General features: G+C 46.1%; 1 protein-coding gene across 2 annotated transcripts in view; it reads right to left on the minus strand.

Annotated features, from left to right (window-relative positions):
• Window positions 1-561: 561 nt before the first annotated feature.
• hat1 (histone acetyltransferase 1) overlaps window positions 562-18886 on the minus strand; it is a 35548-nt gene continuing 17223 nt past the window's right edge. For both annotated transcript variants that reach the window (XM_080217958.1, XM_080217959.1), the window contains exons 6-11: window positions 16388-16509; window positions 15505-15609; window positions 15005-15111; window positions 12940-13091; window positions 3387-3503; window positions 562-1363 (exon numbers count right to left, since the gene is read on the minus strand). In XM_080217958.1, coding sequence (XP_080074084.1) covers window positions 1199-1363; window positions 3387-3503; window positions 12940-13091; window positions 15005-15111; window positions 15505-15609; window positions 16388-16509 — 768 coding nt within the window. In that variant the 3' untranslated portion in view covers window positions 562-1198. The remainder of the gene's footprint in view (window positions 1364-3386; window positions 3504-12939; window positions 13092-15004; window positions 15112-15504; window positions 15610-16387; window positions 16510-18886) is intronic.

Raw genomic sequence — 18886 nt, forward strand, 5'->3', positions numbered from 1 at the left:
AGTAAAGCTCCCTCTACACTGTCCCTCCATCAAACACTCCCAGGACAGGTACAGCACGGGGTTAGATACAGAGTAAAGCTCCCTCTACACTGTCCCCCCCATCAAACACTCCCAGGACAGGTACAGCACGGGGTTAGATACAGAGTAAAGCTCCCTCTACACTGTCCCACCCATCAAACACTCCCAGGACAGGTACAGCACGGGGTTAGATACAGAGTAAAGCTCCCTCTACACTGTCCCTCCATCAAACACTCCCAGGACAGGTACAGCACGGGGTTAGATGCAGAGTAAAGCTCTCCCTACACTGTCCCTTACCAAACACTCTCAGGGCATGAATAGATGCACAGCAAATGCTCTTTACAACGTTATCCTCAAAAGACCATTCGAAAATGGTCTTTTCCCACAATCTGACATTTCCCACCAGATGCATATCTGAAAGTTGCTAACTGCTGCCAAGAAAAACTGCACCCACTAGGAACTGGGTCAGTACTGCCCAATTCTTTTCGTCCAGCATTGTTACAGCACAATACAGACACAATAAATCTCCCCCACCAGTCTAGGTTGAAATGATATAGATTTTATTTTGCACACTGTTGGTGATAGAATTCCAATGTTGATGATTGTATCAGCAATGCCCAGCGAGGATATTGTGGTGATTACAGATGATTGCGGGAAGAGCGTGGCAAAGGTATCTTTCCGAGGGTCAAGTAGTGATACAAAACAAAGACTTGACCCAAGTTATTTACTCTGGGAGCTGGAGAGTTCAGCGATTAGCTAAAACTGATGCTTCTGGTTGCTTTGATCCAACGTCAGGAGGAAGCATAACCAGTGGGCAGTGCCTTTCTCTGCTAAAGTGATCATCTTCAGAGAGTCGATTGACCCGAGCCTCCCACCAAGATCATTAATTATGGCTGGAGCTTCCAGAAGTAAAATTGAGTAATGTCTTTAAAAAATATAGTACAGTGCTTCTATATACACATTTTAAAAAGATGTTGATGTTTGCATTGGTGTCTGATTGATGTTAAGCAATAGCAGAGAAAGGCTTCACATTGATTGAAGTGCTCCAATTTCAATGGAAATCCATTTACTTATTGTGATTGGGAAGAGTTTCTTGACCACAGACTACAATGCAGCAATATTACAATCCACGGTCAACTAATCTAGACTCCTGCGTCAAGAGGAAGCTTTGCAAATGAATTCAGACTCGTGCTAAGCGCTCCAGGATGTGTCGGTACTGTTCCACTGTGCTCTGGTAGGTCTCCTCCAAGTACTCCTGCTCTTGGCTCACACTCATCTCTGCCTGCTGGGCAAGCCAATCTTCCGGCATCAAACGGGACAGACGCGTCGCTTCTTTCTTATTTTTCTGGCAGAATTAAAAGAAAGAAAAGTAAGGAAACCCCGAATCTCCATTCTCCAGGCACAGAAATGTAATTGTTTTGGTCCAGTTACACTTTATAGTTTTTTTAAAAAAATAGCTCTTGTAGAAGAGGGAGCTTTGCCACAAACAGTGGTAAAGATTATTTCGGAATGGGGAGGGGTCTTCACCTGGTCTGGCCTACACGTGACTCCACAGCCACAGCAACGTGGTTGACTCTCGACTGCCTTCTGAAATGGCCAAGCGAGACACTCAGTTCAGTTTGAATATAAAAGTAGGGAGGTCTTGCTGCGGCTGTATAGGGCATTGGTGAGGCTGCAGCTGGAGTACTGTGTGCAGTTTTGGTCGCCGTACTTACGCAAAGATATTTTGGCCTTGGAGGGAGTGCAGAGGAGGTTTACTAGGCTGATACCGGAGTTGAGGGGGTTGAGCTATGAGGAGAGGCTGAATAAACTAGGCTTGTACTCGTTAGAGTTTAGAAGAATGAGGGGAGATCTCATTGCGACGTATAAGATGATGAATGGGATGGATAGGATAGAGGTGGAGAGACTCTTCCCGCTCAGAAAGGACAGTAGGACTAGGGGGCACAGCCTCAAGATAAGGGGGGGGGTGGTTGAGAATGGAGTTGAGGAGGAACTTCTTCACTCAAAGGGTGGTGAATCTCTGGAATTCTCTGCCTGTTGAAGTGGTGGAGGCTGCCTCGCTGAATATATTTAAGACGCGGGTTGATGGGTTTTTGATCGGCAAGGGGATTAAGGGTTATGGGGAGAGGGCGGGAATGTGGAACTGAGACACAACAGATCAGCCATGATCTTATTGAATGGCGGGGCAGGCTCGAAGGGCTAGATGGCCTACTCCTGCTCCTATTTCTTATATTCAAGGGTCATTAGGGATGGACATTAAGGATCATAAGAACTAGGAGTGGGCAGTTCAGCCCCTCCAGCCTGCTCCACCATTCAATACAATCACGGCTGATCTCATTCAGCCTCAAATCCACTTCCCTGCCCATTCACCATAACCCTTCATTAATCATTAAAAATCTGTCTCTTCCTTACATTTACTCACTGTCCCAGCACACACATCCTGAGGTAGTGAGTTCCATAGATTCACCATCTTTTGAGAGAAGCAAGTGCTCCTCATCTGTTTTAAATCTGCTACCCCTTATCCCGAACTATGACCTGTCATTCTAGATTGCCCCACAAGAGGAAACATCTTCTCCATGTCTACCCTGTCAATCCCCTTCTACACCTCAATTCTTCAAAACTCCAGGGAGTTTAGGCCTAAATACTGGCCTTGCCAGGAGCACCCACATCCCAAGAATAACAATATTTAGGAATCATGAGGCTCATGGTACACAGTGTTTGAGAGGGGGCTGAACAGGAGTATATCATGGGAAGACTGCAGACAAATACAGCAGAAGCAACAACCCCAGGGCAGACAACTGGATGTAGCAGTAACAACCAGATGTGGTTGCAGCCAGACATCTTCACAACAATCAATGGCTGCTAATTAAAATCAATGAACATACTAATTTCATCATCTGAGATAGAAGCCAGGGGCCCAGGCTTGATTGGACGACAGTCAGTGTGGAGTTTACATGTTCTTCCTGTGTTTGCATAAACAGCATTAATTGCATATTAACAACTGAGTGTGTCAAAGGCTGTTGAGGAAAATATTCAGAGGAAAGTGATGATGGGATGGAGGAAATGCCACAAGGGATGTCAGCCCGTCACGGACGGCCAGCAGTTCAAACTCTGTCAGGGACACATAACTAAGCAGCTGGGAATTTGAAAACGGTCCAATTCATCTTTAGGCTACCACCTCCAAGCCAACTCCCCCACCCCAAAAAAACTAGGACTGCCTCAACCCCCCCAAGCCAACTCCCCCGCACCCCAACTCCCCCCCCCCCCCCCCCCGCCAGCTCCTCCCCACTGCCCCCACCCCACCACCCACACCCCCACACTGCCCCCTCCAACACCGTTCCAGTCCAGTTTCTCATTGCTCCAAATACCTTAAAAGGAATAGCAAGCCTGCGTTTCACATCCAGTCGATAGTCACTACTCTGTGCTGGGTCGCTCATGTTCGTCACTCGCAGCCGTAGGATCTCATACACTCGTCTCGAGTGATGCTGAAGAGGTTTTAAACAAAAATTAAAATGACTATCTCAAAGAAGGATTAAAAAAGCCACATTTTAACACAACAGTAGTGCAACGGGTAACTTGGTGAGCTGCGTACCTGCCAGTCCAGCATACTTCCTGGCCAAACAAGTGCTTTTAAACAGCCCTCAGTGATACCAATGAAGGCTGCTCAATAAAAGATGAGGTTGAAAATTTTAGTCACAAAGAGGACGTCGCTGCAAAGATAGGACACTGGCTCAGTGTGAAGCCAAAGACTGGTAGGAGCTGTTGGGAAAAGGGTGGCACAGTGATTGGCACTGTGGCCTCACAATGCCAGGGACCCGGATTCGATTCCCGGATCGGATGACTGTGTGGAGTCTGCACATTCTCCCAGTGTCTGGTTTCCTCCCACAGTCCAAAGATGTGCAGGTTAGGTGGATTGGCCATGCTAAATGTACAGTGTTAAAGATGGCGTGGGGGGTGGTAGGAGGATGTTCTTTTAGAGAGAGTTGGTGCAGGTGCAATGGGCGCTCTTTTGCACTGTAGGGATTCTATGGTCACAAAAGATACTATATAAATGCAAATTCTCTGTTCTTAAAATGCTACTGCTGAACTCAAAGTGCATTTGTAGGAGCCCACGAACATCCAGGCTGTTTAGTGCTCAGAACCTACTAGGTGGCACAAGCGTAGCGATAGTGTCCCGCAATAGACATAGGCACACACTTGTAAAATCAGTATTGTCCTTTTGTGATGCTTACAGCAAAGTGAGCTCAAACTGAAGTGAAATGTGATAACGTCACTCAGGAATTTTCTTTTGATTTTACTGGAAAATTGCACTCTTCACATGGACAGCTTTTTGCCCCTTTATAGGCACTAAAATGGATCACGAGTCTCAGTTTAATATTCAAGGAATTTTAAATTTGAGTAATGATAACTCATGTGTGGAAGATGGGAATTTTTACTGAATATCTGCTTTGCTGCTCCACTGTTAAAACCGATAATGAGGAAACCTCACTGTTCCACATTACACTGGGAAGTTTGACTCGTAGTTTAGCTTTAGAGGTGACAAGGAAAAATGCAACTTAACTTATTTGGAGAAATGTGGATTCATTAGGGGAGTCAGCACAGGTTTGTTGAAGTTAAATCATGCTTAACTAACTTGCTCAAGTTGTTTTGAGGGGGTAAATGAGGTGCATACGGACTTCCCAGAGGAGTTTGGTGAAGTACCATAAGAACATGCAAGGCTTGCTGGCAAAATCAAAGCTCCTGGAATAAAAACGGTCAGGGGCAGTATGGATACAAAGCTATCTGACTGACATGAAAGATAGTGGGGACTGGTTGTTTCTCGGACTGAAGGGAAGGATACGGTTGGGTTCCGCAGGGGACTGTGTTAGGATCACTGATTTCCTCGATACATATTACCAATCTAAACTCAGATGCACAGGGCACAATAAAGTCTGCAGCCAACACAATATTTGCATGCATGGGATCTGCGAGGAAGGAAGTGAGAGAATTCAAGAGAACGGGACAAGCTGCTGGGATGGCAAATTCAATGACATGCTGATAGGGATGAAGTGATGTGGGAGAAGCAATATAAAAAGGTGCAATTCTATAAAGGATGCATAGCAAAGAGACCTGATAGGTATATATAAACAAATCATTGACAGTCTGATCTCTTATTGTGCCACTCAGCACTCTCCTTAGCCATGATCAACACCATTTACCATAGAACTATAGAACCCTACAGTGCAGAAAGAGGCCCTTCAGCCCATCGAGTCCACACTGACCACAATCCCACCCAGGCCCTACCCCCATATCCTTACATATTTTACCCACTAATCCCTCTAACCTAAGCACTTCAGGACACTAAGGGGCAATTTCTTAGCATGGCCAATTAACCTAACCCACACATCTTTGGACTGTGGGAGGAAACCGGAGCACCCGGAGGGAACCCATGCAGACACGAAGAGAATGTGCAAACTCCACACAGACAGTGACCCGAGCCAGGAATCGAACCCAGGACCCTGGAGCTGTGAAGCAGCAGTGCTAAACACTGTGCTACCATGCCGCCTTTACGTTCTCTTTGTCTCTTTCTCCATGATATCTTTGTCAATCTCTCCCTTGTCTCTACTTAGGGCCTGGGTAGGATGCTCTTTTGGAGAGTTGGTGCACACTTGATGGGCTGATTGGCCTCCTTCTGTACTATAGGGATTCTATGGAACCTGGCCACAAACAACATCCTGCACAGCGATTCTGGCCATTATTCCATTTTGAAAGGGCCGTTTAGTTTTACAGCTCTATGAGAGCATCTTTTTGCTGTGTCAAAGGCCTTTGTCAGGTCAACAATGGCACAGTAGAATGCTGTCTGTCATTCACAACATTTCTCTTGTATTTGTCCATGGGTGAAGATCATGTTGCAAGTGCCTCCATCTTTCCTGAAGCCACTTTGACGTTCTGATAGTGTACAATCTGTGTGACTTGCCAGTCTGATGCACATTAAAAATAGCAGCTTTCATTAATTTACAAGAACGCAGTGCATGGGATTGCCAAGGCTGTCATCCATGACCTATTAAAATCACATCATCTTAAAGTCATGCCACGTTTAACAGAAGTAATAGTAGTTTTGGAGGACTGACAAGGTTCAGACTACACTGGGTGTGAGGGTGAGCTCTGAGGAGGATGCAGAGATGCTTCAGTGTGATTTGGACAGGCTGAGCGAGTGTGCATATGTATGGCAGATGCAGTTTAATGTAGATAAACGTGAGATTATCCACTTTTTAAACAATAATAGGAAGGCAGATCATTATTTAAATGGGTATAAACTGAGAGAGATACTCAGTGAAACCTTGGTGTACTTGTGCATCAGTTGCTGAAAGTAAGCGTGCAGGTACAGCAGGCAGTAAAGACGGCAATGGTATATTGGCCTTCATAAATGGATACAGAAAACTGGCTCAGTCAAAAGCCCCAGCTTTTGTCACGACACTACAGACTTCCTACTGAAACTCAGCACACGAGCAATTGAACCAGGAGCGCTCCTCATCACAATGGATGTCTTGGCACCGTACACCAGCATCCCCCACAATGATAGCATTGCTGCAACTGCCTCACTACTCAACACTGACAACTGCCAGTTTCCAGATGCAATTTTACAACTCATCCGCTTCATCCTGGACCGCAATGTCTTCACCTTCAACAACTAGTTCTTCATCCAGACACATGGAACAGCCATGGGGACCAAATTCACACCTCAATATGCCAACATCTTCATGCACAGGCTCGAACAAGACTTCTTCATCGCACAGGACCTTCAACCGATGCTATACACTAGATACATCAATGACATTTTCTTCCTTTGGATCCATGGTGAACAATCAGTGAAACAACTATATGACATCATCAACAAGTTCCATCCCACCATCAGACTCACCATGAACTATTCTCCGGAATCAGTTACATTCTTGGATACACTCATCTCCATCAAGGACGGTCACCTCAGCACCTCACTGTACTGCAAGCCCACGGATAACCTCACGATGCTCCACTTCTCCAGCTTCCACCCTAAACACATTAAAGAAGCCATCCCATACGGACAAGCTCTCCGTATACACAGGATCTGCTCAGATGAGAAGGATTGCAATAGATACCTTCAGATGCTGAAAGATGCCCTCATAAGAACAGAATATGACGCTTGATTCATCAATTGACAGTTATGATGCACCATAGCCAAAAACCGCACTGACCTCCTCAGAAGACGAACACAGGACACAGCGGACAGAGTACCCTTTGTCTTCCAGTACCTCCCCGGAGCAGAGAGGCTACAATATCTTCTCCGGAGCCTTCAACATGTCATTGATGAAGATGAACATCTTGCCAAGGCCATCCCCACACTTCCACTTCTTGCCTTCAAACAACCGCACAACCTCAAACAGACCACTGACCACAGCAAACTACCCAGCCTTCAGGAGAACAGTGACCACAACACCACACAACCCTGCCGCAGCAACCTCTGCAAGATGTGCCAGATCATCGAAACTGATGCCATCATCTGACATGAGAACACCATCCACCAGGTACACGGTACATACTCCTGCAACTCATCCAACGTTGTCTACCTGATACGCTGCAGGAACGGATGCCCCGAGGTATGGTACATTGTAGCATCTGCATGGTCTCCCCAACAACGGATGAATGAACACCGCTCGACAATCGCCAGGCAAGACTGTTCCCTTCCTGTTGGCGAACACTTCAGCAGTCACGGGCATTTGGCCTCTGATCTTCAGGTAAGCATTCTCCAAGGCGGCCTTCATGACACACGACAGCGCAGATTCGCTGAGCAGAGACTGATAGCCAAGTTCCGCACACGAGGACGGCCTCAACCGGGATCTTGGGCTCATGTCACACTATCTGTAACCCCCACAACTTGCCTGGACTTGCAAAATCTCACTAACTCTCCTGTCTGGAAAAAATACTCATCCTTTTAACCTGTGCTTAATGCTCTCCCCACTCACATTGTCTGTACCTTTCAGACTTGATTAGCTGTAAAGACTCACATTCCAATCATTATTCATGTAAATTGAGTTTGTGTCTTTATATGCCCTGTTTGTGATCAGAACTCCCACCCACCTGACAAAGGAACAGCCAGCTCCGAAAGCTACTGGCATTTGCTAAACTAAACCTGTTGGACTTTAACCAGGTGTTGAGAGACTTCTTACTCAGTCATAGAAGATGGAGGGTAACGGTGAAGACTGTGTTTCTGAAACGAGAGCTGTGACAAGTGCCGTTCCTTAGGACTCCATTCTGGGACCTTTGCTGTTTGTAATGTATGTAAATGATTTGGAGGAAAATGTTACTGGTTTGATTATTAAGTTTGTGGGTGACACAAAGGTTTGTGGATTTGCAGACAGTGATGAGGACCATCAGAGGATACACAGGATATAGACCAGTTGGAGATTTGGGCGGAGAGATGGCAGATGGAGTTTAATCTGGACAAAATGTGAGGTAATGCATTTTGGAAGGAATAATACAATAGGAAATCTACAGCAAATGGCAGAACCCTTAAGAGTATTGATAAGCAAAGGGATCTGGGTGTACAGGTACACAGGTCACTGAAAGCGGCAACGCAGGTGGAGAAGGTAGTCAAGAAGGCATACGGCATGCTTGCCTTCATCGGCCGGGGTATTGAGTTTAAAAATTAGCAGCTTTATAGAACCTTAGTTCGGCCACAAATGGAACAGTGTTCAATTCTGGTCGCCACACTACCAGAAGGATGTGGAGGCTTTGGAGAGGATACAGAAAAGATTTACCAGGACGTTGCCTGGTATGGAGGACATTAGCTATGAGGAGAGGTTGGAGAAACTTGGTTTGTTCTCACTGGAACGATGGAGGTTGAGGGGCAGCCTGCAAGAAGTCTACAAGATTATGAGGGACACAGACAGAGTGGATAGTCAGAAGCTTTTTCCCAGGTGGAAGAGTCAATTACTAGGGGGCATAGATTTAAGGTGTGAGGGGCAAGGTTGAAAAGAGATGTACGAGGCAAGTTTTTTTAAACACAGTGGTGGGGTCTGGAACTCACTGCTATGGGAGGTAGTGGAAGCAGATACGATAGCGACTTTTAAAGGGGCGTCTTGACAAATACATGAATAGGATGGGAATGGAGGGACATGGTTCGCGGAAGGATAGGGGGTTTTAGTTCAGTCAGGCAACATGATCAGTGCGGGTTTGGAGGACCAAAGGGCCTCTTCCTGTGCTGGAATTTTCTTTGCTCTTATAATGAAAGGATTTGCATATAGGGATAGGGATGTTTTGCTACAACTGTATAGGATGTCGGTGAAGCCACACCTGTAAGTATTGTGCGCAGTTTTGGTGTCCTGATCTGAGGAAGGATGCCCTTGCTATAGACGGAATACAGCAAAAGTTTATCAGCCTGATTCCTGGGATGGCAGATCTGTCATATGAGGAGAGACTAAGTCAGTTAGGATTATATTCACTGGAGTTTAGAAAAGTGAGAGGGGATCTCATAGAAGCATATAAAATTCTAACAGGGTTAGACAGGGTAGATTCAGAAAGAATGTTCCTGATGGTGGGAGAGTGCAGAACGAGGGGTCAGAGTTTGAGGATAAGCAGCAAACCTTTTTAGAACTGTGATGAGGAGAAATTTCTTGATTTAATTTATTGTCACATGTATTGGGACACAGTGAAAAGTATTATTTCTTGCATGTTATACAGACAAAACATACCGTTCATAGAGTACATAGGGGAGAAGGAAAGGAGAGGGTACAGAATATAACATCACAGTTACAGGTAGGGTGTAGACAAAGATCAACTTAATGCGAGGTAGGTCCATTCAAAAGTCTGATGGCAGCAGGGAAGAAGCTGTTCTTGAGTCGGTTGCTATGTGATCTCACTTTTGTATCATTTTCCCGACAGGTGGTGGTGGAAGAGAGTCTGTCTGGGGAAACTGGAAATCACTACCACAGGAAGTAGTATGACTTCAAGAAGAAATTAGATATAGCTCTTGGGCTAAAGGGATCAAGAGATTGGGGGCGGGGGGTGGAAATCGAGATATTGAATTTGATGATCAGCCATGATCATAATGAATGGTGGAGCAGGCTCAAAGGGCTGACTCCTGCTTCTATTTTCTCTCCGCACTCCTTGTGTATCAGTATTCCAGTTGTAATTGAACAGAAAATTGATGAGAAAAAGGACCAAGTGGTCTTTCAAGTCTGCCCTATTGCAAATTATGTCTCGAACATATTGACAAGACATTAATAGATGCAATCTACCTGGATTTTCAGAATATCTTGCCAAATATATAGATAAATATATACTGCCAAACATCCGATATGTGGTACAAAAAGGTTCACTAAAGTACTTTAGGGAAGGAAATCTGCTACCCTTCCCTGGCTTGGCCTACGTGACTCCAGAGTCACAGCAATGTGGCTGAGTCTCAACTGCCCTTGGGCAATTAGTGATGGGCAATAAATACTGGCCAAACAGCGATGCCCTAGGTCCCATGAATGAATTTTTTTAAAAAAATGATGGGCATGAAAGAAGAGTTTTTGGGTCAAAATGGGCGTTTCTGGAACTGGAGTCCACAGACCTTGAACATAAGAACATAAGAAATAGGAGCAGGAGTAGGCCATCTGGCCCTTCGAGCCTGCCCCGCCATTCAATAAGATCGTGGCTGATCTGTCGTGTCTCAGTTCCATATTCCCGCCCTCTCCCCATAACCCTTAATCCCCTCTCTTATCAAAAACCCATCAACCCGCGTCTTAAAAATATTTAGCGAGGCAGCCTCCACCACTTCAACGGGCAGAGAATTCCAGAGATTCACCACCCTTAGAGTGAAGAAGTTCCTCCTCAACTCCGTTCTAAACTGCCCCCCCCTTTATCTTGAGGCTGTGCCCCCTAGTCCTACTGTCTTTTCTGAGCGGGAAGAGCCTCTCCACCTCTATCCTATCCATCCCATTCATAAGAACATAAGAACATAAGAACATAAGAATATAAGAAATAGGAGCAGGAGTAGGCCATCTAGCCCTTCGAGCCTGCCCCGCCATTCAATAAGATCATGGCTGATCTGTCGTGGCTCAGTTCCACCTTCCTACCCTCTCCCCATAACCCTTAATCCCCTCTCTTATCAAAAACCCATCAACCCGCGTCTTAAATATATTTAGCGAGGCAGCCTCCACCACTTCAACGGGCAGAGAATTCCAGAGATTCACCACCCTTTGAGTGAAGAAGTTCCTCCTCAACTCCGTTCTAAACCGCCCCCCCTTTATCTTGAGGCTGTGCCCCCTAGTCCTATTGTCTTTTTTGAGCGGGAAGAGTCTCTCCACCTCTATCCTATCCATCCCATTCATCATCTTATACGTCTCAATGAGATCTCCCCTCATTCTTCTAAACTCCAACAAGTACAAGCCTAGTTTATTCAGCCTCTCCTCATAGCTCAACCCCCTCAACTCCGGTATCAGCCTAGTAAACCTCCTCTGCACTCCCTCCAAGGCCAAAATATCTTTGCGCAGGTGCGGCGCCCAAAACTGCACACAGTACTCCAGCTGCGGCCTCACCAATGCCCTATACAGCTGCAGCAAGACCTCCCTACTTTTATATTCAATCCCCCTCGCTATGAAGGCCAGCATCCCATTCGCCTTCCTGACCACCTGCTGCACCTGCAAGCTGGGTTTTTGCGACTCATGCACAAGGACCCCGAGGTCCCTCTGCACCGTCGCCTGCTGCAGTTTTTCGCCACGTAAGTAATAGTCCTTCCTACCATTATTCCTACCAAAGTGGACCACCTCATACTTGCCAACATTAAATTCCATTTGCCATTTCCTGGCCCATTCGCCCAGCCTATCTAGATCCTTCTGCAGACGCTCCACACCCTCTGCACAATTTGCCGTTCCCCCAATCTTGGTGTCATCAGCAAATTTCGACACCCTACACTCGGTTCCCTCCTCCAGATCATCTATATAAATGGTAAAAAGCTGAGGCCCCAGCACCGACCCCTGGGGCACTCCACTAGTCACCATCCGCCAATCCGAATAGCACCCATTGACCCCCACTCTCTGCCTCCTATTTGACAACCAATCCTCTATCCACGCTAACACCCTACCCCCAACTCCATGTCCCTTGACCTTCTGCAATAACCTCTTGTGAGGTACTTTGTCAAACGCCTTCTGAAAATCCAGAAAGACCACATCCACCGGCTCTCCTCTATCCACCGCCCTAGACACATCCTCATAGAACTCCAGTAAATTTGTCAGACACGACTTCCCGTTAATGAAACCATGCTGCGTCTGGTCTATCAAGCAATTCCCTTCAAGATGCCTCGCAATTTCCTCCTTAATGACGGATTCTAACATTTTACCTACCACAGACGTTAAACTAACCGGCCTATAATTCCCCGCCTTTTGCCTGGCACCCTTCTTAAACAACGGCGTAACATTAGCCGTTTTCCAATCTTCCGGCACTTCCCTGGAATCCAGCGACGTCTCATCATCTTATATGTCTCAATGAGATCTCCCCTCATTCTTCTAAACTCTAACGAGTACAAGCCTAGTTTATTAAGTTTATTTATTTATTTAGTTTATTATTGCATTTATAAAGGTGTACTTCACATCCACCAGACGTGCAAAAACATCTTACAGCCAATTCGGTACTTTCCGAAGTGCAGCTGTTGTAATGTCGGCAGCCAATTTGTGCACAAGCTCCCACTAACAGCCATGTGATAAAGGTCAGATAATTAATGACAATACTGATTGGAATGCTGGCCAGGGCATCAGGAAGACTGCCTATGCTTTTCCTCACAATAGACTAACACATGATCTTTTATACCCCACCCAAGGGCAGACAGGTCTCAGTATAATCTGAAGTGACCATTGCCAGAGCACACAAAGACAACGAGGACGTATGATTCAGGTGGTAAATGTTCTATACTACATTATTTACCTTGTTTATTTTCCAGGTGCTTCGTGCCTCTTCTATCATTTCTGCGCTGAATCCTTTCTTGAGTTTTTCAGGTGCAAAGGCACGGAGCTCCTGACAGAGCTTGGCGAGAACAAAATCCCGTAATTTCACAAAATCCTCCGATGGTTCTTCAGCTGAAATTCCAAAACAGACATCCTTAAAAACGATGCAGGATTTGGCACAGAAAAGACGAAGGTGCAATGGGGGCGACAGGAACAAGGAAAGATCATTACAGCCGACCACTCCTTCACCGCTCAGGATTATGTAGCACTTTTTTTTTTTAAAATGTTGACCCTCTGTTTACACTTATTACTACAGCTTCCATAGAACCGTAGAATCCCTACAATTCACAAAAAGGCCATTCAGCCCATCAAGTCTGCACTGCTTCCTCTGAAATAGTATCCCACCCAGGCCCATCACCATAACCTAGTGCATTTAGCATGGCCAATCCAGTTAACCTGCACATCTTTGGACTGTGGGAGGAACCTAGAGGAAACCAATGCAGAACATGCAAACTTCACACTGCAGGCCAGAATTGAACCAGGGTTTCTAGCGCTTTGAAACAGCAGTGCTAACCACTGTGCCACCATACCACCTTTCCTAATTATTGAAACAGTTCATACCCAAATGCAGCAAGACCTAGACACCATTCAGACTTGGACTCAGATGTGGCAAGTAACATTTGGGTCACACAAGTGCCAGGCAGCGACCATCTCCAACAACAGAGAATCTACTCATTGCCCTTTGACATTCAATGACATTACCATCACTGAATCCACCACTATCAGCACCCTGGGGGGTTCCCACTGACCAGAAACTGAACTGGACTCGCCACACTCGGAGTGGCTACAAGAGCAGGTCAGAGCTGGAAATCCTGACTACAAGCTACAAGGCGCGAGTCAGGAGTGTGATGGAATACTCCCCACTTGCCTGGATGAATGCAGCCCCAACATTCAAGAAGCTCAACACCATCAAAGCAGCCCCCTTGATCAGCATTCCACCTACTACTTTAACCATTTGCTCTCTCCAGCACCAATATATTTATATATTAGTCACAAGTAGGCTTACATTAACATGGCAATAACATTACTGTGAAAATCCACTAGTCGCCACACTCCAGCACCTGTTTGGGTTACACTGAGGGAGAATTTAGCAAGGCCAATGCACTTAACCAGCACGTCTTTCGGACTGTGGCAGGAAACCGGAGCACCCAGAGGAAACCCACGCAGACACGGGGAGAACGTGCAGAGTGCACACAGTGACCCAAGTCGAGAACTGAACCTAGGCCCCTGCCGCCTTTGAGGCAGCAGTGCTAACCATTGTGCCACCCATTTAGCAACAGCAAAGTCTATCATATACTGCAGCATATTGCCAAGACTTGGCACAGACTGCAGCAACTCATCTTGACCCAAAGTATTCTGTCCACAAGGTTATCACTAACAAGTGGGTGGTTGACAGTAAACAGATTCAAATCAGACTTTTCCATCCCGTGTCTCCTTGGCATTGTAAGTTAGGCTAGAAATTCTAACAGCAATGTTCCCAGTGCAGGGGAAAGGGTATCAAAATTCTACTGGCAACCTATAGGCCTGATGTGGAGATGCTGCCATTGGACTGGGGTTGGCACAGTAAGAAGTCTCACAACACCAGGTTAAAGTCAACAGGTTTATTTGGCAGCACGAGCTTTCACAGTCTCAAGCTCCTTCATCAGGTGAGTAAGAATTTGTGTTCACAAATAGGGCATATAAAGACACAAAATCAATTTACAAGAATCTTGATTGATTTTGTGTCTTTATATGCCCAATTTGTGAACACAAATTCTTACTCACCTGATGAAGGAGCTTGAGACTCTGAAAGCTCGTGCTGCCAAATAAACCTGTTGGACTTTAACCTGGTGTTGTCAGACTTCTTACTGAACTTATAGGCAGCAATGCTGTTGGTACACGCGATATTTCAACAGCTCAAAATTGAAGTTGCCTCGACCACATTGCACTATTCGTTTTGTTTGTTTGAAAATGGCTGCTGAACAGTTTTCAATGGAGACACTAACCAGTAATATCCAGTACAGAAGGGTTTGCTGTGTAAAACTTCTGGACTGTCTCCAACAGCTGTGCACCATGTCCTTCACCCTGGAATGGAGGCAGCACCAGCATTTGGCTTGAAGATAAAACAAGGATTGACCAATAAATAGAAATCACAGTTCCAAGTGACAGGAAGGCTGAACAGGTTTTAAAGTTTATTAGTCATAAGTAGGCTTACATTAACACTGCAACAAAGTTACTGTGAATATCCCCTAGTCGCCACACTCCGGCGCCTGTTCAGGTACACAGAGGGAATTTAGCATGGACAATGAACATAACCAGCACGTCTTTGGACCGTGGGAGGAAACTGGAGCACCCAGAGGAAACCCATGCTGACTGCCATCTGATCAGGCGGCTTTTATGGTTATTGTTTTGGGACTATTTTTTGGAAAACTGCAGAGTGGTTAGAATCTAGTCCATTTATCTTAGACTAAATCATTCTTTGTCCGAGATATTGTTGGTTACCTACCCTATTCGTGGTCGCAGTTTGTCAGGATATGCATAGAAATTATATACAGTCATATAACCCACAGTTGCATAGCGTGGCGAGCCATCTTCAAGGTACTTCTCAAATCTGCAGAAAACAGAATTAACAGGATCACAGTTGCTTCTTGATTTCTCTACTGGAGATAGTGGCAGGGATTCTCCAGTCTGACATACCCCGACCCTGCTGCCAGCGGGAATGGAGAATTTGGCCATCAGCAGCGGAACCGAGAATCTCAGCCGGACGCGAGGTCAGAGAATCCAGCCCGATGTGTAGAGCTCCTAACCACCAACTCTCAATGCACAGTGACCCTCTGTATCAAGAGGGTATATCTGCATCTGGAAATAAACTACAGATTGCTATGTGTGGGGTTCGATGTGGTGACTATGTTGTGCGTCACTTTTTTTTCATAGAATCCCTACAGTGCAGAAAGAGGCCATTGGGCCGGCACTGACAACAATGCCACCCGGGCCCTATCCCCATAACCACACATATTTACCATAGCTAGTACTCTGATACTAAGGGGCAATTTAGTATGGCCAATCAACGTGACCCACACATCTTTGGACTGTGGGAGGAAACCGGAGCACCCAGAGGAAACCCACGCAGACACGGGAAGAACGTACAAACTCCACACGGACAGTGACTGAGGCTGGAATTGAACCTGGGTCCCTGGCACTATGAGGCAGCAGTGCTAACCACTCTGCCACACCCCCCCCCCCCACCACTGTGCCACCCATGGGTTGTGATGCCATAAACCAACAGGAAACCTCAGCCATAACTGACCACATCCTAACATCAGGCAAGGGTAGCAAGTAATACAAGCTCTGCTAGAAGCCTCCTGGCAATGCATCAGATATATACTTACACCAGGAAGAACTGCCATTTATCATCATCCACATCGATGAAGCTCGCCGTTTCAATAAACCAGATCAGGAAGGTCTGTAGCCTCTCGTGATATTCTTTGAACCCTGGACAGCTAATGTCAGTCTGCACAAAACAGGATGATCGTCACTACTGAACCGTGCCACAATTCACCAGTAAACATTAGGACAATCATTGTGCCCAAAAAATACTGTTAGTGTCAATGGAAACCTTACATCTCAACTGGTTGGTTTATAAATGGTTACTGTGCTTGGCAATTTGTATCAAGCAGCTGGGTTTCCTCAACGCTTTAAGTGTAGGGATGGGTAACAAACAGTGGTGCGGAAAGTTTTACTCAACAGGATACGACACAACACAGGAGAGAGAGAGAGATCTGGGATACTGGTGGATAAAGACCTGGAGCCATCAGCAGAGTGCAGGAACAGTAGAGAACGCAAATCGGATTTGGACATTATATCCACGATATAATGGATATAATATAATCAGGCAGCAACTTCAGGGAGTAACGATTTTGTATTGAACTCATCTGGATTACAAAGAGCAGCCCTGGGCTCACGGGCAGAGGCACCAAGGAGAGGCCCTGAGCTCACGGGCAGAGGCACCAAGGAGAGGCCCTGGGCTCACGGGCAGAGGCACCAAGGAGAGGCCCTGGGCTCACGGGCAGAGGCACCAAGGAGAGGCTCTCACATGAGAGAAGAGTGGCTCAGAATTTAAGTAAAGGACACAAGAGAAACAGCAATATATTCAACACAGTCACAAATTGTACAAGAGACGCAGCCTGGAACTTACAATATGGAGGGTTAAGGAGAGTTTAGATTCAACTCCTGTACACAGAAGGTGGTGATGGTATGGATCAGACTGTTTGGTGAAGCAGTGGGGCTGATTTATACTTCCTGATACAGAGAGTTGGACATGCATCCATTAGATAAATTCTTGTTTTTTTTTTCCTCCATCACACCTGGTTGTCTGGGTCTTATCTCTGAAGAACTGGCGACCCTCCTGTGCCAATGGTCATTTCTTGTATGACCTGAGACAGTAAGAAGTATCACAACACCAGGTTAAAGTCCAACAGGTTTATTTGCAACCACAAGCTTTCAGACCACTGCTCCTTCATCAGGTGAGTGGAGGTTAGTTCACAAACAAGACTTGATTACCTGTAAAGACTCTCATTCCAACCATTCTTCACTTTCCAATCTGTAATTATCTTGCAATCGTGTCTGTCTATATATGCTGTGTTTGTGAACCTACCTCTCCACTCACCTGATGAAGGAGCAGCGCTCCAAGAGCTCTTGATTTCAAATAAACTTGTTGTACCTTAACCTGGCACTGTGAGACTTCATACTGTGTCCATCCCAGTCCAATGCCAGCATCTCCACATCATGACCTGAGACAGTGAGCATTGGTCAAATAATCAACCAACAAGGCAGGGAAAGGGAAATTTGAACATCATCCTATCCCCACCCAACTGGGCAACAATGAAAAGTTGGTCAATCCTTTCCCCTCTTCCAGTCCCCACCAGCCAAACTACACTGATAGCACCAGTGCGCTACTGGATATTAGATCAGCGACACGTTGTAATGCAGACTCTGAGAAGCATCATTTGTGGTTGCATCCTCTCCGAAAGATTTGGACATCTAGGGTGGTCGCCTCAAAGAGTCAGGGGCCAATCACTTCTGGCCCTCCTCCAGATATTAGGCAGCACATGTGACCATCTTGAGAGTCAGTAACCGGACATGGAATGTGTTGGAAGGATTTACTGTGGATCTCCGTTTAAGGTGTGCTGTGTGACGACAGGTTCCAGCCTATATTTGCCATGCTCATTGATTAACAGTCAAATGGCAGCAAGGTTTTTGTTTTAAACAAAGAAGCCTTGGCAGAGCAACCAACGCAAAAGCCGGTCTGGAGAACCCACTTTGTGCTGATGGAAATTGCTGCTTGTCAGGAAATTGCTGCATCAATGCCCATCACCACCTTCCATTGTTAATTCTCTGGACATTGCAGAGTATTGACCAGTTCAGTTATCAGAAACTGCAAATGGCTCTTCCCTTACGAGGGTGCCCTGGAGTGACAATACTTTGCTTCACTGCATGCATCATAGACTCAAGGGCACATCCTGTTCACAGCTCAGTTCCCTCAGCATACACCATAAGTTTAAAGCTTAAGTTTATTTACGAGGGTCACAAGCAGGCTTAAACACTGCAACGAAGTCACTGTGAAAATCCCCTAGCTGCCTCACCTCTGTGCCTGTTCGGGTACACTGAGGGAGAATTTAGCACGGCCAGTGCAGCTGACCGGCGTGTCTTTTGGACTGTGGGAGGAAACTGGAGCACCTAGAGGAAACCCACGCAGACACAGGGAGAACACGTAAACTCCGCACAGACAGTGACCCAAGCCAAGAATGGAACCCAAGTCCCTGGTGCTGAGGCAGCAGCACTAACCACTGTGCCACCGTGCTGCCCAAAATGGAGCTTATGGACGTCAT

Source organism: Carcharhinus amblyrhynchos, chromosome X, assembly GCF_965287045.1.
Source record: "Carcharhinus amblyrhynchos chromosome X, sCarAmb.v2.hapA, whole genome shotgun sequence".
NCBI lineage: Eukaryota > Metazoa > Chordata > Chondrichthyes > Carcharhiniformes > Carcharhinidae > Carcharhinus > Carcharhinus amblyrhynchos.